The sequence below is a fragment of the Synchiropus splendidus genome, chromosome 3 (assembly GCF_027744825.2).
Source record: "Synchiropus splendidus isolate RoL2022-P1 chromosome 3, RoL_Sspl_1.0, whole genome shotgun sequence".
In the NCBI taxonomy this organism is placed as follows: Eukaryota; Metazoa; Chordata; class Actinopteri; order Syngnathiformes; family Callionymidae; genus Synchiropus; species Synchiropus splendidus.
In genome coordinates this window covers 32,737,014-32,760,674 of record NC_071336.1, presented here as the reverse complement: position 1 = coordinate 32,760,674, position 23,661 = coordinate 32,737,014, and the positions used below count along the sequence as shown (strand labels likewise).

The window sequence follows — 23,661 nt, the reverse complement described above, 5'->3', positions numbered from 1 at the left end:
GATCTTTCTCTATGACAATGACAGACGGTGGGAATCTAAAGGAAAAAAAAAATCTCAAATCCTGTACGATTCATAGTGGTCCAGAGAACGATCTGCACTGCAACACCACTGGGACACCCCTGCCACCTGCTGTCCTAGTGAGACTGCTTGAGTTTGACCATAGTTATATAGCATATATGACGTACGTTAAAAATGATGTAATTCAGTATAAATGCAAAGTAAAATAAGTTATTTAAAAGGGACGAAGGTGGCAGTCTTCTGGGGTTTTTAAGTAAATTTTTGCATTCTCCGGTATGTTGGAATTTTTTTTCAAAGGTAATAATTATCAATCAAAGTTGCTAGCATTCCTCTTTTTGTCTTTTATTTTATCTTTTATTTTTCTTTAGAATCAGAATCAGAATTTAATGTATTGCCATGGTCAGTGAGTAGCCCAAAGTCCTGAAAAAATAAAATAAAATAAAATAAAATAAAATAAAATAAAGGCTGATCACGAATTCAACAGTCTGAGGGCCGAGGGGAAGAAGCTGTTCCTGTGACGGGAGGTTCTGGTCTGGATGGACCGTAGCCTCCTGCCAGAGGGAAGAGGAACAAACAGTCCATGTCCAGGGTGAGAAGGGTCGGCTCTGATCCCACCTGCAGGTCTCTGGGTCCTGGAGACAAACAGGTCCTGAAGAGGAAATGTAGCTGTTGTGTAGTGATTCGTGATCATTTCATATGTTCCATTCAGCTTTATTACAATCGTTTTCACAGCTGATATTCACAAAAATAAATAAATCGACAAGCGAACCACAATAACCACAGTATTTGAAGTCTTGGGAATAAATTAATAGATAAATATTAATGATAAAGACCCAGGACACATTGAATATTTGTGCCGCTTTTTAAAGGCGGATGGGGTTTTTCAGAGAGCGACATTGGGTCTCTTCCATTTGGACGCTGCCCCCACGACACTGCTGCAGAAAATGAATGGATAGACGACACCTTTTCAGTTGAGCTATTCAAACGGGGACCAACGCGTGGATCGTCTCGTCATAATCCAAACGACAATTGAGTTCACTTCTTATTTTTGGCACGTCCGGCGCCCCATACACCTGCCCCCTCCTCCCGCTCCCGTCATGGTTCGATCCGTCCTCCAGAAGTGTCTCCACTTCTCCGTCTGAATTTACTCCGTCGTCTCCAAACACCGCACGAAGCTCGGTCCCGTTCCGCGGCTGGATTCGCTCGATCCGCAACCAGAACCCGCCAGGTCGCCAAGCTGGACCGCTACATCATGACCATGTTCAAGGGGAAGCGTCGCAACCGTCGATGTAAGTTTCTCCGCTGCGATCCCCCCGAATCTGCTGCCGGATGCTGTTGCTGTCACGTTTGGCTCGACTGGTGCCGATTCTGAACTGGATTTAGGTCGACCATGTTTCGCAGCGTCAAAGTTAACGAGAGCCCTGCGTTTGACCGTGACGTGATTCTCCTCTTTCTCTTCAAAACGACGACAAATGTGCGTTTTTATGCATTAAATACAAGGAACACCGCTATTTAAAATGAACGCTTACACACGTGAAGTCGTTATTGCAACGTGTTTTAAGTAAAAAAAAACAAAAAACAAATGCATGGATTTATTATTAAAATAAAAAATATATAAAGTAAATACATAAATGAGTAAAAAGATATAAATAAATAAATATAGTCAGATTTTAGCCATTAATTCAAGCAGCATTTAATGTCTGTGGCTGAACGATGTGAACCTAAATATTTCATATATATTTGGGGATTTTCTTAGATCATATCTACATTATTACTTCCTGTAAGTGTTTGTTTTTGTTGCTTCGTGATAAGAAGTTCAAGTCGCCGCCTGGCTCCAGACCCTCACTCTGTTGACGGCTTCTCCTTAAACAACATAATTCTGAGCAGAAACATTTGGGCCACTGAGCAGCACTGACACCAGTGGCGGGCTGAGGTTTCATGAAACGCTGTCCTCATTTTCCGACGCCACTAGATGGCACTGTATCACATAAAGTCTTCACATTATTTTTATTCAGAGACTCACCTACTCTAATATTGAGGACAATTACAATTTTGAAATATTAAAAACATGAGTTGGGCCGGAGCAAGTTGGGGAATATAGGGAACATAAATTATAGTGTAAATGTCAACCTTTCTCAGAGCATAAATGGAAACTTTAGCGGTGAGTCGTGGCCAAACGCTGCAGTGCTCTAAAGCGGACATTCAAATGAAAGCACAGGGAAGAGGTTGCTGAGGCTTGTTGGCTTAAATAGAGCCTGGAACAGATCACCTCTCCAGCCTCTTGTGTCTGAGGAGGAAGCGCTCTGAAGGAGAGAGGACTTCACCCAGCTGTTGGTCCACCACACAAGAACCAGGAGTTAGAGGACAAACTATGAGTGACCTTCAGTTTGGGAGGAGTGCTGCCAGTTCAGTTCAATTCACAGTTAAATAAAGGGTTTTTTTTTGTGCTTCTGTAGTGGATTCATCTGTTTCCATCATTTGAAGGCGAAGGGTTGAGTGGAACATTGGCTTGTCTGTATTATTAGCATCTTAACCACGTGGTCATCCGCTTATGATATGCTACGGCTTCTCTTTGCAATTCATATGAGGAAGTTCCTTATTAATGTGAAGCCTGTTGCCTTTGCTAGTCACGTATCACTGGTGTTTTAAAAACATGTGAGTTGTGTTTTTCATCTCGGCTCCTCAGTTTGATACAAAAGCACTTAGCTCTTCTTGATGCCGCTTCAGCGACAGAAATTGAGAGATAAATAATGGACAGATGATTTCATGTGGCTCTGTGGCGGCCGCAGTTGACTTGAGAGGTTTTTAATAAATCAAAACATCCCACTCTTTCACGCGTTTAAGCTCCTGTTGGATGCGCTGCTCAGTTTCAGCACCATGGACAGCTCCTCTCAGACACTCAGTCCTCTGTGCACTTTGTTTTGGAAATATTTTGAATGGTCTTGTATTTACTTCTTGCCGTAAATTTTGCCTTTCATTTTTTTCGTTTTTCTTTTTTGTCGTCTTTGCTTTGACTTACTATTAATTGCATGTATTTTTTTTTAACATGAAATAATTGTAGCTCAGAACTGATGTCGTTATTCTGTTCCACTTTGGCTTTGTTCAATCATAAATGCTTGTGTATTATGTAGAAAGTGTTTCTTTCATATCACTTATTGTTTATTAATCAATAACTTCAATAAAGTGCCCTCACCTCATCAACATTGATCATGAAGTCAAACTCGTTTTGTGGTCATCTTTTGTTTCTAGTTTGTTTTTCAAATGTACTTATTTCATATTTTCCTTCACATTTGCACCTATGTTATTCAAATCTTTCTTTTATTTGACACTTTTAAAGTCATATTATTCATAATTTTAGTATTGTACCGATTCTTTTGGGTCAGATTTTTACTCCATGGGGTTTTTTGTATATTCTGAATATGTAAACATTTGGGGGTCTTTGTCGAACAGTTTTCATCAGAGCCTATTTTATTTTATTTTATTTTATTTTATTTTATCTTTCAGCTGTGCCTGGATCAACCTTCCTGGTCGGGTTGTACGGCCTTGGTATGACTCCTATCTCTTAAACCAGATCCCGCTAAGGCAGATGAAGCCTAGAATTTCACTTATAGGAAATGAATATCAAGCTCTTTGCAGATGATATGCGCATCTTCGCTTTGACGTCAGCGTGCGAGGCTGTAGGGATGAAGAAGAGCAAGGATGAGATCTTCAGCATCCAGGCCATGTCTGAGACACAAGGTCTTGAAACCCAAAACCTGGCAGGGACTTTCTGAACACTGGATGCTGACTACTTTATTATCGGACTGGATATCTTCTGCCAGATGCGGACAATAGCAATATGTGTCGTTGTTGAAGAAGCAGGTTGAGCTATTGGTGTGATTGGTGAGTACGAATCTCACAGTTTGACTGGGTTTTTTTCCACTTGTAGTCGTGACGCAAACTTTGTTGTGGAGCTTTTAAAATAATTCCTCGAATGAAAACTAAGAAACGTTGAATGCATCAGCATGAACTTTAGTGTGTGACATCACATTGACCATTTTTTACAGAGCCCACCTCGAATTTTACCCTCAGAACTCTGGAAAAAGCGGCATCTATAATTTACTCCAGGAAATTTACAGCACTTTGACCGTGAAGGCCAGTCGGCCCTCAGGAGTCAAGGCAGAAGTTTGTGCTAAATTTCCTGGCTTTAAACCTTCAGCGTGAGCGCAGAGGCGTCGAAGAGATGCAGTGTTCCGTCACACACCGCCAGCTTCCCCCTAAAATTCTGCATCGTTTAACACATTTAAGTTCAAACTCATTCCAGGAAAACTCTCCAAATGTTTGAGCTCTGCAGGGAGTCACTTCTGGCTCAGCGGGTCTGTTATACTCCGGTGGAAGAACTGATCTCAGCTACTTCATTTCGGGGGCTTGGAGATGAAGCCCATGAATATTAAAGATGATACTGCGCAGGATCTTGTGGGAACAGATGCGGCCTCATCACACTGCATCAACAGTCGCGCTCCGGATTCTGTCTCTGATTGTGGCTTCTGGAAATAATAACAGCGTTAGCTCATTTTCACTCTGGCTTCTAAAGAGCTGCTCATGTCTTTTTGGTGACCATTTGGTGCGGGTTGATACTGCCGTGTGGCAGGTGGTCAGATCTGCTGAATGAAGCTGAGAGAGCAAACAACGTTGTCTTCTACTTGAGAGAGCAACATTAATATCAACGGAAAAATTGGGCAGCGCTGTGATAGAGTTGGCACGATTCCAGATCTAAGATACCAAGATCTCTATAAATAGAATATACTTTTTAATTCACCATGAAAAAAAAACAGTTTTAAGAGTCAAGTATTCAAGATTGCTGTGTTCAACTTCGTTTTCCTCAGTTTGTATCAGGGCGAGGTGGTGATACGATACGCATCCTGATACAGGAGTATCAATACGATATATTGCCGGACTGAAATATATCGTAGCATTTGTAAACAAGAACCGTCTTACGGGGACTGTGTTTGTTTGTTTGATATGGATATAGTCCATTTAAATTTCCATAGTTTCTCACACCCCTTTTTTAATTTGCAATACTCTAGCTGCCTGGAGTACGTCTGATAAAGTGGGGGGTCTTCAAACCAGTCCTCTAAACACCAGGGGGGTCTTTCCCTTGCAGCATAGGGGCCTCCATCATGAGGTTAACTCCCCTCAGCTTTTCTCTTGTCAAAATGTCAGTGGGCCTGTTAAGGTAGGCCCTTAAGGTGGACCCTGAAGGACGTACTCTTGTGTATTCAATGGGCTTAAAATCTGGCACATCACTGCCCCCGCTCCCCAGTCAGAGATGCCCATCCCTGTGGCCCCCCCAGGCAGGCCCTGCTCCACTACTTTACTTACAGTGTTGTGTAACTTTAAAGTATGTAGAAACAATATTCTCTTTGTCAGTGTGTCAACAGAGAACACAACAAGCTACTATTTCAAAACCATTCGCTGTAATGCAGTTATGATTTCATGAAGAAACCTCATGACTTGAAACCTTAATTCGTTTTTATCATACAACAACAACTTGCATTGTCAAAGAAGGATATGAAAGTTTTTCAGAATAAGCACGTTTTAATGAGCAGGAATAGGAACAAAAGTGTGTTGCTGCTCTGCACATCTAAGTTCCAACACAGGCGTGACTTCACACGTTTTGTATTCTGCTTTTTGGCTTCATTTGAACATTGAACACTTGAACACATTTTTATTTTTTATCAAAAATAGGTCACAAAAAGTGATTTCTGGCTGTGAACATTGAAATAAATTGTGGTGCGTCTCACAGTCACGACAGAGCTTGTATTGAAGCTTGCACCTTGACTGATGTGGTGATCTGGTTCTATAGCTCAGGTGTCGGATCGTGTGGTCATGTCATGTGTCACATGACTCAGGTGATGCTTCACTGAAACTGGCCTTGAATTCTTTCTTGTTTCGTTTCTTCTCTCCACCTTTGGTTTGAAACCATACTGTTAGCAAGTGAGTCTACAGCTGCTCCACCAACACATCCTCCTTCCCGTGGAGTGAATATATTGACGTTGGGAAAGTGGACTTTTGTATCCTACACTGACGCCGATGGCAGCCTTCAGTGTTGACGCATTAGGCTTTCAATTGAAGCACACGTTCCGTCCGCAGCGCATCCTGACGCCGTGTTCAATCACATAACTCTAGTTTCAGTGGCGCATTCTTGGCGAAAGGACGCTTGTTTGCCCGTATATTCTGCAGTCCAGAAATCAGTTGATGGGCTGCAAAGCATCATGGGTATTGTTTGTTTCAACTCATCGTGACTGAGCTTGTTGCTGAGAGCGATGGCACCTCACAAGCCAGGCTGGCATCATGATGCGGTAACCTGATCAAAGTCATCTGAGTCACTGAGTTTTGGAGCTTGCGATCGGCGTGTCTGTAAACAAACAGGCGGAAACCCTTTCAATGTCTGTCAGTCCTCACACAGACACCAAGCCGAGAGGGCATTCCACGCACAGACACGACCAAGTTGGAGGTGAAGACAGCCAACAGGAGTCGTGATGAAGGAGGACATGACACTGTGACAAGTGGATGAAGACAGTGTGAACAGTGTGTTTTTCTGACAAAAGGAAGGTAGATTGTTCGGTCAGACCTCCACTCAGTGTTGGGCTGAGATAGATGGAGGTGGATGACTAAGGTTCATGATGAGTGAGGACCTGGAGGCGTGACCAGATCAGGATCAAGGTCACCAAACATTGCAGCGTGCGAGCGTTGAGACATCACCAGCTCCAGCTGCTGTCAGTCTTCTTGAATCCAGGAGACTTTAAAATGAAGCCGTGAGCGAGCTCTTTGAAACGTCTATACACACTCCAGCCAACAATCTGCCTTCGAAAATAGCTGAAATTATTCCGCTGTCCATCCGTTATTGATCCGGCGTCAGCTTTGATAACCGCCTCGTCGCCGGCTGCAGGTTGGCTTCAGCATCTGTTTATGTTTGCCGACGACAGCGCGGTGAGACGGGCTGTCTGCTGTCAGTCGTCCTCCCTGTCTCTTAAACGCCGTGTGTGAAGGGCGACTGTGTGCATCCAAGTTTTTTTTTTTTTTTTCTTTCTGCTTTTCTTAGACGTCTCTTCTGCTTCTGGTGCCCAGAATCTCGGGGGCAGGAATACAAATCATGCGCATCACAATCCCTGCCAGAGCTGTTCGCCTCGACTGCTCTGGTTCTCTTGAATAAATCACAAGCAATTACAGAATCTAATGCGTTCCAGTCACTCTGGTCGCCACCTTCCGCGCAGCATCCACAGGCAGCGAGACTTCTGTGTGTGTGCTTGTGAAGTGGAGCAGCTTCGCTCTCCGGGAAACGGCGCCAGGAAGGACCTGGACCAGTCCTCCAGCCATGATGAAATAATGTGACGGAGTTGTCACGAGATGTCACTTCTCCAGAGTCTTCGTCTCGCCCACCAGCCGCTCTGAGAGCATTTAGGAATGAGCTGTTCGGACAGTCGCCGGGAGGAACGCCAGTCAGTGTGACACCAACACACACACACACACACAAGTCAGACACCATCAGTCTGACAATTATCTGTGCATAATTAACGTTCAGTTTTTGCCCTGAACGATGATTGCTCGGAACATGGAGATGTTTCTCAGACGTCGTTGCATGTTTCAAGGTCGGAATTCTGTTAAAGGTCAAAGCTCTGAGGAGGGAAAAATTCTCCCATTACCGTTCAATAGATGTTGATGGTTTTTTTCATCAACTTAACTGCAGGTATGCAGTTATTTATGTCCCTCTGTCAATCCCAAAAAATATACCATAAATTACGGACTATAAGCCGCTACTTTTTTCTCGCCGTCTGAACCCTTATACAACAACACGGCTAATATTTGGACTTTTACAGGTGTCATGCTGCCAAAATACTGAGCCGAAAACAGTGTATTTTGAGCGCTTTAATGGAAAAGTTTGGAGACAAAGTCAGGAAGGCCTGACTGGACACATGGAGAGGACAGGGAGTTAGAGGTGAAGACAACCTATGAGAGTGATGATGAAGGAGCACATGGAGGTGTGACAAGTGGATGAAGACAGGTGGAGAACAATTTGTTTGTCTGACACAAGAAGGTGGATTGTGTGGTCAAACCTCCACCCAGCTGAGACGGCCTGCGGTGTTGGACACTCGGGCGGATTTTGAGCGCTTTAATGGCAATAAAAGATGTGAGGTGTTGATGATTCCATTTCAGAACATTGGCCAGTTTGTTTCACGACTCATCATGAGTCAAGTGATCCTCATGCATTTTTAAGCAAACCTGACCTTTCTACGGTGCAGACAGCACCACCGCACCCGCGGCTTATAGACCGCTCTGGCTTATAGATGAACAAGATCTATTTTCCTTCTTACATTTACAGGGTAGGGTCAATATTCCACTGCACACTATAGTCTGTACTTTATGGTATTTATGCAAAAAATCTATTTAGATTGATCATGTTTTCTACGGTATCATCAGTACATTGCCCGACTCAAATGACCCACTGTTCTTCCTTGGTCATCTCCCTCCATCTCATCTAGTCCCGCCTCCTTGTCCTCCTTCATCGTGGCCTCATCGGTTGTCCTCCTCTCCTCCATCTCCAACATTCTTGGTCCAACCCTGTCTCTCCTCTCCATCCATCCTAACTTTGTCCTCAAACTTCTCAGCACCACCCTGTGACGGCCTCAGCATCTTCAACTTCAACTGACTCCTCTGACTCCTGAGTCTCTGAACCATCCATCAGAGCATGGAAAGCTCACAATAACAGTGAAATATAGAGCAGAGCATTGTAATATTGGTGCTGACTGAACATGACTAAATTGAGATTATACGATATAAAGGCCCTAGATGAAGAAGACAGCTCCACAAATGGAGGGATGAGAGAAGGTTTATTGAAAGAAGCCTTCATTAAAATGGTGTTACTGAAGATTCATGATTTATTAATTGTCGGGGCAAAACTGATGAAGGCTTATGGACATAAAAAGTAACTTTCATCCTCACTTAAAATGACACAACAGACAGTGGTGTGAGTTGCAGCTTGTACAAATGCAAGGCGGCGTGGTCAGTGACACGGACCTCGTCCTGGTCAGGTGAATCTAGTCGCCAGACTCGTACGACATCTTGTTACGCTGTGACTCAGTCCATTTCCCGTGAGAAGAATGGGAGTCGGCCTCACCTAAAACCTGGAACCATGTCATTTTCCGCCTGGCGTGTCTGGGCTGTTTGCTTTCTCCGTCATTTCTCGCCTGGGTGGTGTTAGTTGTGTGAATGGGCTCGCAGGCTGCTCCCACACAGAGGGACTCCATCTCCAGCCGGCATGAAGCGGCTGCTGATCACGAGCTTACATGCCTCTCGTGGACGTGTGTGAAGCCACGAGGAGGAGAGTTTGATGTCAGCGTGCTCCGTCCAGACTCTGGAGGATTGATGCTGCGTGGATCAACACATATTTCATACTGTAGTGTCACGAAAACACGTTGAGGGAATGGAACTTTAAAATGTGTTTTGACGCGGGAAAGGTGTCTGTTCTGTGAGGTTCAATACTGCCCTCTGCAAAATATCCAACAGGAAGACCCTCGAGTGTGTCGCTCTCAGGGCGCCATCGACCTTCAACTTTCTCCTGCTGCGACCTTGAAACTTTCCTGATTGAATCACTGTTGAAAATAACCTCAGCGCTGTTGTACAGTCCCAGAAATGTGTGGGCTGAGCATCAACACAAAGCCTCAAACCTGAGGCTGAGTGAAGGGCGACAGCTAAAGAATAGGAAATTAAATACCTGTGTATTACTCATCTGTTCCAAAGGCACAGAGGATATATTCCAGTTAAGTGTGTTGTCAGTCGCCTGAGTGAGTTGTGGTACAATACAGCTGGAATCACAATACAAGCTTGTTTGTCAGGATCCAACCGTCCGAGAATCAAATAAGCAGCGGGTCAGTTTGGAGGGGCAGAAGAATCAATCACCGTCACAGGGTCAGGATCAGCTGTCGGGAAGTGTGGAGCCAGTTCAGGGTCAATGAAGCCAACACAGAATAGCTCGGAATCCAAAACAAAAACCTTTGGGAAAAGTTGTGTTTTCACTGTGTTGATTGTTTTGATTTTTTTTTTTTTTTATTGTAGAATTTTGTGGCCGAAAATTAAATGAACAAGTAGTGGTTTAAAACTGGAAAAAGGAAATCTGCAATTTAAAGGGAAACAGAGTAATAATAATAAAAATAAAAGTTATTTCTATACAGTAACTATAGGTGCTGTTATTTTTATGAATATTTTTTTTTCAATCCAAAATGAGAGTTTCAAAATCCAGAAAGACATTTTGAAATGGAGAGAAAAAAATGCTTGCAATTTTAATAGAAATAAATTGAAAAAAAAAATTGGAACTGAAAGACAGAAAACAACAGAAAAAGATTATCAAAAAAAGAAGGTTCGAGTCCTCCCCAGTCCTCAATGCGGGCCCCTGCCGGCCCTGGGGTTTTATATATATATATATATATATTTTTTTTTATTTATTTTTTTTTTTTCAGGAAGGAAAAAAATGCTTTGACTAAAATACATTGCGTTTTCTTTTTTTTTTTTTTTTAATCGATTAAAACATGACTAACAAAAGTGATATGTGACGAACTAAATGTGACTAAGAACAAGTTGAAAAAAGGGCCGAGAAAATTGAACACTGATGTTTATGACTCACAGACCTGCCGTTCAAAAACCCTCTCTCCTGTGATTGACACTGGAAGCACCGTCCCTCCGCTGCTTGGCTTTGCTCTGCCTCTCAGGTTTTGGAGAGAGAGTCATTGAAAGTCCCTCATATTAAACCTGTGCTACTGAGAAGCCTGTGATCCTGTGGAAAGAGCTTTCCAGGTAAAAGGAGACTCTCTTTTCGGAGATACAGTCCTGCGGCGAAACACATTGGATTACAGGCGACTGGCAAACCCTGGAAAATGAACAGCATGCATATTTTATTAGCGCAAATTTGCAACTGCTTGATCTGAGCCTATTTATGCCCAGGGGTCAGCAGGATGAATAACCCCTGTGATGAATTAGAGAATCAAAAGTGGAGATATCTGTCTGGACCAGAGTCGTCGTCTCACCTGCAACTTTGAACATCAAACATGCAGCACAAAAAGAATCCAAAAAAGCACCTTTTGATATGTAAATATCTCGCTCCAGTGTCCTGGCTTCACTTCGCACTGTTGTAAAAACGCCCGCGCTCGCCTGCTGCGTTGTTGTTGGGCCGTGATTCCGCCGCTGTCGCGCTTGTACCTGCCGCTAATGGTTTTAAAGGTGATGTGGTGGAGCAGCAGCACAGGCGAGGAGAAGGAGCTGTCGGGGAAGAGAGGGGGAGAGTTGGACTGGGTCAGAGCTCTTTGCCTCAGAGACTGACCTGGACCTGTCTGATGCCGAGTCTGGTCCTTGATGCTGCTCCTGGTTCAGAAAGGTGCTCAAAAAAGACGAGCTGCTCCCTCATCTCAGGTCATGTCCTCAGTCAAAGGCCTCATATCTAAGTTTACAGCGTGTTACACTCAGGTTCATGGAGCTTCACCCTCGCTCTCCACCGACGCTCTCCACCCACGGCTGCCTTTGTTGATGCACTTCCTTGAGTTTCTCTCCCCGGTTCTGCTCACTGTTTGGACTTATCTGCATGTGGTTGCATGTGTAGTGATGAGGTGGTGTTTCACATGAGAAAATAAACATTAAAAAACATTATCACTGTTTTTTTTTATGGAATTATTGTAGTTGTTGTACTTTCTACTGATATTTTTTGTTCCAAAATGAGTTTTGAATCCAGAAGAATAATTTTGTTACAGAAACAAAAAAGGTTTAAATTAATAAATAAAATAAAATAAATAAAGGATTTTGTTTTTGTATTTTGTATAATAAGGTTTGGAACAGAAAAGCTTAGTAGGGAAAATAATAATGTGAAAAAATAAGAAGAAGAAGAATTAAAAAATAAAAAAGTCGCCTGAACCTCTTCAAAAATGATAAATCTGAATTGTTTTCAGTCTGAAAAACCCACACACTCTGCCACCGCTCTCAACCCACGACTGCCTTTGTACAGTACCTGTACTTGTTCTAGGGGGTTGGTTCATGGATCATGGATCATGGACAGTCCTGAACAGTTGGAGAGAAGGCAGACTTTCATGGCGTCTTCTGTTGCTGCTCCATTGAGGACATGACAGATGAAAACACAATGGACTCAGTGAAATAAATCATGACACAGTATTGAAGGGTCAAAGAGGCTTCATGAAACAGTGTCCTGATTTTGAGAGGCCACCAGATGGCACTGTCTGCTGTTAAATGTTTGGACTTGAACAACTCATTCAATGAAACCTCACATCATTTCTAAACCAAGAGCGCCATCTAGTGGCCTCTGAAAATTAGGACACTGTTTCATCAGCCCTGTGATACTGTTTCATGACACCTCATCTACCCATCACTCATGAACAGCAATACCAACATAAAGAAGGCATGGAAGCATCAGTGACGGTAGCATGGTTTTAGAAACAGACTGGTGCAGTTTTGATCGTAAAAGGAGCAAGAATGAAACAAAAAGATGGTCTTCCATCCTGTTCAGCCAGGACTTCCTCTGGAGCTCAGCTCTGACGGCGAGGATGTGAACAATGAAAAGCCATCTGGAAGAATTCTAACCCGCCACATTAGGTAATAGTCAGCGAAGCCTCCTCGTAGGAGGTTGTGGACGCCGTGGTCCTTGTCTCTGTCCCGCAGCACAAGCCTCCTCCTTCAGGGGAGCTGGATGATGAACGTCGCTGCTCCGGTTACGGCTACAAGCAGACTTCTCTTGGCTCGTCTGCTCATGCATATTCCCGCCAAACTCCGTGCCCGGAATATCCGCCGCGTGTTGCTATTTTCACCTGAGTACGTGCTCATCCCAGCAATTCCTCTCAATATGTCATCCGTATGGTGCAGCATGCTGCCAGGATTTGATCAAAGCCCAAAGTCTTGTCGCCTGGATGTCGCTCATCCCTCACTGATGAAAGGGAGATCACACAGCAATAACCGCCTGCACAAAAACGCTTCTCTGTTCTGGGTTCTCTTCTTTGCTTTTCGTGTGAGTTTGAAATGGAATCAAACGTTGAAGACATGAACAGATGTCAGTGGTCACCCTAGGAGGACTTTTTTTTCTGAACTTAGAGGGATCTTCTCTGAACCTTGAAGGTTTATACCGACTTATTTTTGCTTTTTTAATAGCAAATACAAATTATTAAAACACTTTTTACGTCACGCTCACACAAAACTGGAGAAGAACTCTCTGTACTTTTACAGAGCTCTGCCAGACAGTCGTCACAGCCATGGTGTTTAGAGTCTCAGGAGTCAGAGCCAGACGAGTCAGAGATGAAGATACTGAGGTTGTCTTTAGGAGACATGAACAGAAGTGAGTCTGTGAGAGTTTGGAGTCCTTGCCCACCATCCCTGCACCATGTCAATCTACCTAGTTCATAGGCCTCAAAGGTCTGCCCCCTTCAGGCCAAGCTGTGTACAGCCATTGTGTTTTTTTGTGACTTTTCTGTGTGATTCAGTGGAAATAAAAGAAAAGAAAAGAAAAAGCAAAAATCAGAATGAGCCTGTTGGGACTTTAAAATAAATCGGTATCGGCCAAAAACATGGCGATCGGTGCATCCTCACTCCTGATCAAAATGAAAGCGTCAGTATTGAGCTCCGGATCTATTGATTTGTGGGTCGAGCGTTCGCCGACTGTTGTCGGCCTCATATGCCCTGAGGCTGTCGTATGTATGTTTGGACCAATAAAACATGCTTAAAGCTAATAATGATCGCGACAAGAATGCTAACAAATTAAAGCCAGCACGCCGTCTTGGAATGTTAGTGGAGTCTCTTAGCATCCCGGTATTACTAGACTCATGGTTTGTTTTTTTTCATGTTGTTTTTGTTTTGTTTTTTTAAACAACAAAACAGAAAAAACACAGGAAGAAAACACAGCCATTTACTGAATTTCATATGGTATTTTTCTCAGGATTTTTCTGTTAAAAACCACGTCCACCTCCATGATGTGTTATCCGCTTGTTTCGACTTAGTTTAACATGTTTGATCACGTGAAATTTTATCATTAAAAAGAGATCATTATTCCAAAGACAGTGCAGCTCTCATTTAAGTGGTGGCGGTGCACTACGAACATCTACATGTAATGAAACCCTCAGATTTGAGAATGTTTGCTTGAGTCACAATGAATCCTTGACAGCCAGTTGAGCAGTCAGAACTGTTGTGCAACATCTGTTGACTTTTTCTCAGAATGAACTTTTGGCTTTTGTCCGCACCTGTGTGTGAGCTGCTGGAGGTTTGTAGCTCCGGTCGGCTCGCCAAAACCTCGCAGCTACATTACACCTGTGATGCAATTCTTTAAATTGTTGCCACATACGTTCCGGCTTCTGTTTCATCCACGCGTGGAGTGTTGTTTTCTCAGGGTTTCTTCAGGCTTGGAACTGAATTATGCACCAGCGAAGTTCGACCTGTCGCCTGTAGGTCCAGCAGAGATTCACACGCTGCAGTGAAGCTGAGTGACCAGTCACAGGTTTTTACATTATGTATGTTGAATTCCTGCTCAACTGCTCCTGAAATTCATCTCTTACTTTGACCAGAAATGCTGCTGTTTTTAGAACAGTTAGATTCAAAGAGTATTTATTATTTTACTCTGGTTATTCTAAACACTGTCTGCGACAGAGCCACACAAGGATGAGTGAGGGATTGACCTCACGACCACAAAGGTCTCCAAGACAGTCATGAGGGTCGGATAAAAAAAGAGGTTGAGACACTCGACCTGTAATTTCTCAGCTGGAACTGGTCGCAGGCCTGATGCTCTTGTGTCCAGTGGAACAAACAAGTGGATGAATATTGTATAAGGTTTGCAGAGAGGGGAAATTGGATTGGAGCAAGTCACTCCAGAACACCAGTGACAGCCGAGGAAACAAGGATCCGTGACTCCCCGAAGGAAGCTGTCGGTTTAGCCGATTGGTCTCATTTGTTGTCTAAACATGGCGTGTCTTCAAGACGGGTCGCTGCTCTGCCCCGGACATCCCTCACTGCCCACTTCCCCTCAGCGAAACACGATTGTCTGAGACATTATCTGGTGCCGCCGGCGACTTTGTTTCAAGCCTTTTAGTTTCATCAGAGTGTCGCTTTACTTGTTGTTTACACCACGGCCAGTTGACTTCAGCTGTGTCACACCACCACACTCTGTAAGAGCTCACATTCAGAGGCTCCAGTTTGTGTTCCTAGATTGTGTCATACAGCTATGAAATACGCAGTATTTCTGGTTCATTATTTAACTATTTGATCACAGCAAATACTGCTTTGGTTTTCATTACATATTTGCATCATTGCTAGGGGTGTAAGAAAATCTGCTCAAATATTTATTGTGTGATATTTTAAGTAGTTATATACAGTGGTACCTCAGTTCTCGCCCACAATCCGTTCCAGACGACCATTCGAGAAGCGAATTGTTCGAAATCCGAATCGATTTTTCCCATGACAATGAATGGAAAAAGAACTCATGCGTTCCAAGCCTTAAAACAGTCTTTTGTAGGAGTGAATGTAGAGTGTCTGCTGCAGGTGGCTGTTCCTCTATGTGTGTGGCCGCTGCATGTGGGAGGGGTTGCCGAGTGAGTGAGGTCTCTCCAGAAGTGAAGAGGTGCCCGGTGCGTGTCCAGCTCTGAATGTGCGCTTCTGTGCGGTTTGGCTGTGACAAAGTCATAAACCAAGTCACGCTCTGTCCCAGACTGGCCTCATCCCTGTCCCAGCTCCAGCCCACAACAGGACATCAAACCCTTTCGGCTCTTTTCGGGGGCGTTCGAATTCTGGATTTTCGTTCGAAATACGAACCAAAAAAATCTAGAAATTTTTGTTCAACGTCCGGGACGTACGAAAACCGAGGTACCACTGTACTTGGATATGCTGATTCATTTGTGACTTGTTTAATACTAATAGCTTTTTCTTTCTGCACATTGGAGTTATTTTGTGGATTAAGGGTGCGAATCCTTCCTCTGTTGGGCTGGGAAATGTCTAAATTGTCTAATAGTCTAAGATCATAATAAACTTCTTTCCATGCACATGATATTGTATTGCATTATCCACTTTTCAGCCCCTTAAAATGATGGATCTTGTTCAGAAATAACTTGCAGTATCGCAATATATCACAAAGTATCATATCACCACTCCTGTATCAGGATAAGTATTGTATCACAAGATACCTGCCAATACACAGACTGTTCATTTCAGTATTTCTGCCTTCTTTCTCGCAAGAAGTACCATTACAATACAGTACAAATGTTGAGCAACAGTTGTGTGGGTCTGCAGAGGTTTTTGTAAGTGGTGGGTAGATTAAGTTTCATGAGATAGTATTGAACAGTTGATGAGGTTTCATGAAACAGTGTCCTGATTTCTTGACCTGGAAACTCATTCAATAAAACCTCAAATAATTTAGAAACCAACAGCGCCATCTAGTGGCCTCTGAAAATTAGGACACTGTTTCATCAAGCATGCAATACTGTTTCATGATACCTCACCTACCCATCACGATACATCATCCAATTCTGAGCGGCACCATCACCATGTATATGCGGTATCACTCCATGTGAAGTTTCTCGCATAAATTTGTTATCATGGGTGCTGTTGCCATGTAAACATAGCCTCAATAAAGCAACAATGATTTACAAAATATTGATGCGACTTTTGACACCGTTTTTTTTTTTTTTTTTTTACATCCGCCTAACACTTGGCGACCTCCTAGTTCCACTTAAACTTGAATCAACTCATCACTGATTCCAAAACCAGAAGGGTGTTTTCACGACAGCTCAGATTTCTTGATACTGTTTTTCCAAAATTGTAAATGTGTTGAGCACACAGCCCGCAAGAGACCGCAGTAAATAAAGGCCCCCTCTTTCCCATCGATGACCCTGGAGGAGTTGCTGCGTTTAAAAATAATGGCCAACTTAACAAGTTCAGTTTGGGTCTGACTCACCCCCCGCTGACCTGCCGACACGGACTTGACTGGAGTCACAGCAGCGGCCACCGTCGGAAAGATGAGAACGCCGCAGCGAGAGCGGGGAAAAAGGTCTCTGGCTCTTCATGTTTGTGGGTGTCAGGCGGATTTAGCGGGAACATTTGAGGCTAATTAATGTTTGGCTCTTCACGCACGTCTTCAAGCTAATGAGGAAGCTCATAATTATCTCTTAAGTCAGAACAGCCGACATGTGCTGTCAAGTGCGCACAAACAACACACACATACACGCCGGCTGTGTGTTCACACGCCTGACACACGAGCGGACCTGAGTTTAATCTGGGTTCTGTTGAGAGCAGCTGCTGGAAAGAGTCAGAGCCAGAAGCTCATTTTTCCAGCGCTGTGCGATTCCTCACTTCAGTGTTGAAGGTACATGAATAATTTAGGTACATTTTGCTGCTGTGAGGCTCGAAAAGATAGTTAATTTTCTGGGAAAATGTAACAGTTTATTCGAAAGTTTCTTCTCAGCGAACCACGTTGCTTTAAGGCTCGGTGCCATCTTTTCACCGCTGGTGGAATCAGGCTTTTTTTCATGACTCAGCTCATTTATCTTCCTGACCTGGTGACAAAGATGTAACTTCCGCGCACAGAAACACATTTGCAGCAGATTGTTAAAAGTTTTTTTTTGGCTTGTTTTGAACTGGCTGTGTGATTTGACCCGTCGGTTCTCTTCCTCAAAGCTGGAGAACCTTGTGACACCGCTGCAATAGCAGCAGTGAAATGAAAACTTCTGTATCACCACCTAAGTATTTCCTCTCGGAGAGAGCCCGGAACTCGTAGACTTATTCATGATTGAGACTTTATTCAACACCCAAGGTTTAGTCCTTGAACACCAGCGCGTATTTTGTTCGCCCACCGCATGGTTTTCAGTCCTCAAATGTCCTTTATTTTTTTGTTTTTTGTGATGGCTCTCAAGACTGGAAACATGTGCTACATACATACTTATATACTTATAAATGTATTCATGCGAAACGTAAAATAGAAGAGTGAATTAAACACTTATGGTTCTGCATTCATTTGGCATGTCATTCAAGAGTTTGCCCGAGCAAGTCCTCCTCCTTCACCTCTCGCCATCCTTCTCTAGTCACACCTCCATTATAAACCTGTCTTCCTCCACTTCCTCCTCTTCTTCATCATATTATTGGTCCAACTGTGTCTCTCAATGTGTCCAAACCTTCTGTCCTCCCTCACTTCATCTCCACACGTCCTGCCAAGCATCTCTTTCAATCTGCCTCTCCACCCCGCCTGCACTCTCTTCTTCGCTGGGATCACCGGAGGTATTTGTGTTGTATTTAATGTTGGAGAATGAATATAGGTGGGGCAGTAATATTGAACTTGTAGTGCCTTGTGCTCCGCTTCCTCCCCCAATTGTGTTCCGCTGAGCTCACGGCATGTTTGTGCTCCTGAGGTGGACAAAACAGACATCTGCTGTGGAGGTCTGCGGCTCACTGCAGCAGTCAGTGGAAACACTGTGAAGGGTGGATGAGGTTTCATGAAACAGTGTCCTGATTTTCAGAGGCCACCAGATGGCACTGTCTGCTGTAAAAACAGCTCAATTCAATTCAATGAAACACATCATCTCTAAACCAAGAGCACTATCTAGTGACCTCTGAAAATTTGGACAGTGTTTCATCAACCCTGCAGTACTGTTTTGTGATCCCTAGTGATCTGGTTACTGGAAAAGCCGACCAGAAAGTGACACGTTCCGAGGAGGTTCGACTGGTCCCGGTTGAAGTTTATAAAGGATACGTTTTTGTTTCATGATGAGTTTCAAAGTAGCAGCCTTTTAGTGTAGAGTTCACAAGACTGTGTCGCTTAAACTGATGTACTCACCAATAAAACATTTTCTGTTGCGATGGCGCCTCATTTTAGCATCAGTCGTTGGCATGTGACGAGGAAATGTAGCTTTTAGATTAAACTTCCTATAGATGAGTCAGCAGTGAGGAATGACGTTGCACGCAGCTACACCAGCACATGTGATGGAGAGGAGTTGATGAAACTAGTGTCGGGCGGTGCGGCCTCTTTCTTTTCTGGAGAGTTTGTTTTTGTTCATCGTCCTGCTAGAACTGTTTCATGCTTGACTCCATCAAGCCGTGGAGCTCCAGATGATTAACAGGTTCGCACTCCTGCTCCAAGAATGTTTTCTGTTCATGAGTAGGAAAAGTTTTAAATCCTCTCTAAAAGACCTGCTTCCTTTCGCTCTCAGTGATGCTTCAAATACTCGTCGAGTACCGCAGGATCCAGGAGCCTATGAAGGAGATTTGTGTTGATATGTGGTGCATTGATGGCTCTGTGTAATGGATCGATGAGGTTTCATGAAACAGTGTTGTGATTTTCAGAAGCCACTAGATGGCACTGTTTGCTCTAAAATCTTTGGACATGAACAAGTAAAACCTCACATCATATCTAAACCAAGAGCGCCATCTAGTGGTGCATCAAGCCTGCAGTACTGGTTCACGATACCACCCTTCACTACTGTGTGAAGAAGGGGACCAGAGCAAGCAGGAAAGAAGCAACGGAAAGCGAAAGTGAACCTTTTATAACCTTATGTGAAGTTGGTTTCAGTTGTTTTTGTTGTAAACATGGATGTGTGGCTGCACTAGAATTATGTGATTGTTTTGGTTATTGAATGGCGGATTAAATAAATGACTTCCTTTTCTGTGTTATTAATATTAATATTAGAGTTGGCGTGACAGAACTCAGATTAAAATCCAAGGGGTTCTAAATGATTCCTGTATTTAAAAGGCTTGTTTGACCTTTGTTCGGCTCGGCAGTCGCCCGCAGTGTTTGCCGTGATTGACTGACGCGGCGCACATCACCTGGTGTGAGGGCACTCGGTGACGCCAGTCTCTGCTGGCAGTTGAGAAAGGAATGTCCCTGCGGAGTTAAGAAGCTGGAAAATGGAAAGCAGCAGGTTGTAGATTTCACTGATGAATGATTCCTGTTTTGCAGACATAAACATGGCGGGCGAGCCCAAACCTTACAGGCCTAAAGCTGGGAACAAGCGGCCGCTGTCCACGGTGTACGGGTAAGAATCAACCCTTTATACTGGCTAATATGCTGCGAATAAGCATGTGGATAAAGAGTTTGTTGATGGTCCCGAATCTGAAGTGTAACCAAATTGTAGCAGCCAAACAATGTGGGGTGGAACAAAGGTGTTTTTAATGAGGGGGTCAAGCTGAAGACCGTCCCCTGCTGACAACCAGCAGGGAGCTGAGTGAAGGACCAGTGTCAACACTGCTGGATGTTCACTAGCAAGTCGGCCAGGACCAAAGTATTCAGATGCAACATGGCTGTTGCTTTGTGATGCGGCTTCAGAGAGTTGCAGAGTTCTGGTTTGATGTGAAGGACAAAAAATGTGAATAAAACTGAGTCACTTTGTCCGACCACAGCGGTCGGACAAACATGATTCCAACACTGGTGGTTTCAGGATACTCGACGAATAACACGACTCTTGAATTTATTCAGATGAAATTCTCATTTCATCTTCACTTCATTAAAAAACAAGATGCCCTTCAGAATGCGTGTCACATGGAGCTTACTCGTAAATGGATAGGATTGTAGAGGAGGTTAGGGATGGGCAGCGATGAATGATGGCGAAGGAGAGAGTGCAGGCAGGGTGGAGACAACAGAGACGCTTCGTAGGACAGTTAAGGTCACTTTCATAATGCATGTGTCCAACCCAGGGCCTGGGGGCCAAACACGGTCTGCAAGCAACAAGAAAACGTGTCAAAATGAAATAAAAAAATAAAAAAATGAAGTGCATCAAAAGCTCAATACATGTTCATGTTGTGAAGGACAGAATTTGTGAAGTTCAGTATTCAAGCTTTACTGTTGAACACATGCAAAGATCACAAAGGTTAACGGTTGATCTGGAAACTTACAGAAGCCAAAACAGAGGAATTCAGCGCTGAGGATATTGTTTGCTTGGGCTTGGAGGAGAAAACCAGAGTGTCTCGTGTGTGATGAACGGAAGGTGAATGAAGGCCATTTTTGTGTTCCACTCCAATCACAGGGAAGATTTATGATCAAATACACATTCGAGAATTGGAGCAGTCTGTTAAGACTCTTGTTATTTCTCTCTTATTTCCTGTTGTTGCCAGACTGTTGAATCAGTATACACCTTTGCTGGACAGTAAAATGGGTAATATTTTGACCCTCACAACAGTCAGTGTCGCAACACTCAGAGAAGAAAACACTGAGGTCCTCACTGAAAGAACAGGGTCAGAAATGAGTCTATCAGAGCGACGTGGAGAAGTTTGGAGACTAAGTCACAGAGGCAGAACTTTAGGGGTTTGAAAGTGTGACTCGAGGATGATGAAGGCAGGTGAAGATGGAGGAGGCGATCCACGTACAACAAGCACACCAACCACTCTGAATCAGCAGCAACCAACGAGTTCTTTAACTCTAGCACAGAAGGTAGTAAGAGTATTTTGTTACCTATGGTGTGTACGGTTATTTATGGAGTGTCCCAGTTGTCTCGTAAGTCAGGGTTTGGTGCTGGGAGTGATGTCACTGCAGAGCTCAGCACGTTCCAGGTACCATTGTGGGAAACTGACTAGACTAGCGATAGCAATTGTTAGCATGATCTGCGTAGCTCACATATATAGCATAAATATTTAAAATCAAAGTACGCAAGCATTTCTATTTATATGTGTCAAGGAATAGGATGCCTCAAACAATCTAGAAGTGGAATATACACAGGAGCTTGACTCGCTGTTGACACTCTGAGCAGCCATCTTGGATTCTGATCTCGGCAGTGGTGAGTATTCTCCCGCCTTCCGACTGGGCAATCCGACGTCAAGTGATGTCATCTTGGGGGCGGAGCTTTCCCAGGGCAGAGTACAACGCGAACACACTGTAATTTTTGGCTTTGTTGTTAAAGTCCAGTCAAAGTTGAAAATAAAAGGTCGTCTGGACCTGGAGGCTTCCACCTCTTCAATGAAGCTCATTTGGTGAGGACAAGACAAGCAGGGACTTTAAATTTCCACGGTGTATTTAAGTTCTGGTGTTAGGAGGACGCTAGAATCCACCTCAGCCACCTCAGTAACCAGGACGGGACATCCTGGACAGCACATGCAGACAGACTACCACTCACATACAGGGTCACTTGAGAGCTACCGATGACTCCATGTGTGACTTTGGACTAGAAAGAAACCCCTGGTTCCGCTCATGCTGGAGTCAAGCTATGGACCAGCGTGAGAAGGAGCAGACCCTCATTCCACCAGGGCGTCCACTTCGCTAATAATGATAATTGTTTTTGCTCTGCGTGGACGTGAAACTTTTTCCTCGAAACCTCAGTGACAGCGCCTGAAAGCTCACGCTGCTCTAAAGGCGCCATTAAGCACGGCTGTGATTCTCCTGTGGGCGCGAACCGATCAAAGCTTGTTTACTGCCGTCTGGTGTCACAACAGAGGCCGGCGCCGCTTTCTACTCCCAACAAAACATCCATCTGATCCACCCAGCGTTGATGATCCCACCAATTTACTGCGCTCTCATTGTTCTGTGGCGCGACGCCTCTTATTTAATGACTGTTCTGTGTCTTGTCTCACCTGTAAACACGAATTTGCATTTCACCGTCACCGCAGACTGGAATTTACGAATGTGATTAAGGCTCTGGGACTTGAAGTAATTCCAGCTGGATGTAGAAATGTATGGCGAAACCTCTTAATCCTGATGAGAACCTCTAGAAATAAAGAACCTTTTGGATTCTATTCTCTATAATCCCGGCGTTTTCACGCAGTAGATTTGGCTTTTAAACCTGTTCCCAAACAAAGAGTATTTTTCCATCAGTCGAAACTCCGTGATGAGAACCGATAGATGCGTCATGACTTAAAAAACAGTCAAGCAGCTCCCGGGCCACACAAGGCTCTTTCCCCAGTTTCATGCGCCTCTTCACCAGAGAGATCTGGCTGTGGCTTCGGTCAAGTTGCTGTTACAGGAAATAAGACGAAAAAGTAAGAGCTATTTCGGCGAAATGTCAAAATATTTTTCTAAGACTTTGACTTGTATTTACCTTTGAAACATAAAGAATAAACCTAGATACATGTGTTCCAAGCTGAGGTGGCGGCGCATGGAGCACGTTCAATGCCGATGTGAGTCGCAGTCCTGAGACCGCCATCAGATCCACGATCAACACGATTGACATGTTTCACTTTGTCCATACCTAAATTAAAGGTCTGGCATGTGTCTCACCTATGATTCTTTGTTGATGGTGGTGAAGTCAGTTGAATTCAGTGGAGTGAAGATGAGACGCTCCAGTCCGCAGCGTCGCTCACACACACACAGACCGGGGCCACATTATTGGTGGCATGAGTCACGTCCAAAAATAGAGAAGTCAAATCAATGGCGCACACATTTCTATCTATGCCGCTTGATATTTCCAGGAGGATCACTGTGAAATGTGTGAATTTTAAAAATCCATGCACAAGAGATGTATGCCGGACACAAACCAGCAACCTTGTGACACACAGGGATGTGCTTTAACCGCTATACTGCCGCTAAGTCACATGACCAGCTGCTCAGGTGAAGCCTCACAGCCTGACATGTTTGTCGCATGTGGCTCTTTTCAGCAGTAAAACAGTAAAACAATGTGGCTCTGAGCCTCTGACGGGTTGGTCACCCCTGCAGTAGTGCTTTTACTG

General features: G+C 43.9%; 1 protein-coding gene across 4 annotated transcripts in view; it reads left to right on the top strand.

The window, feature by feature from the left end:
* Positions 1 to 23,661, top strand: part of LOC128755682 (RNA-binding Raly-like protein) — a 128,027-nt gene that overhangs the window by 87,874 nt on the left and 16,492 nt on the right. For 3 of the 4 annotated variants that reach the window (XM_053859591.1, XM_053859592.1, XM_053859590.1), the window contains exon 3: positions 19,970 to 20,045. In XM_053859591.1, the coding sequence (XP_053715566.1) occupies positions 19,970 to 20,045 (76 nt within the window). Of the gene's footprint in view, positions 1 to 982; positions 1,308 to 19,969; positions 20,046 to 23,661 lie in introns of those variants that run through there. The other variant, XM_053859593.1, reaches the window with a different exon arrangement.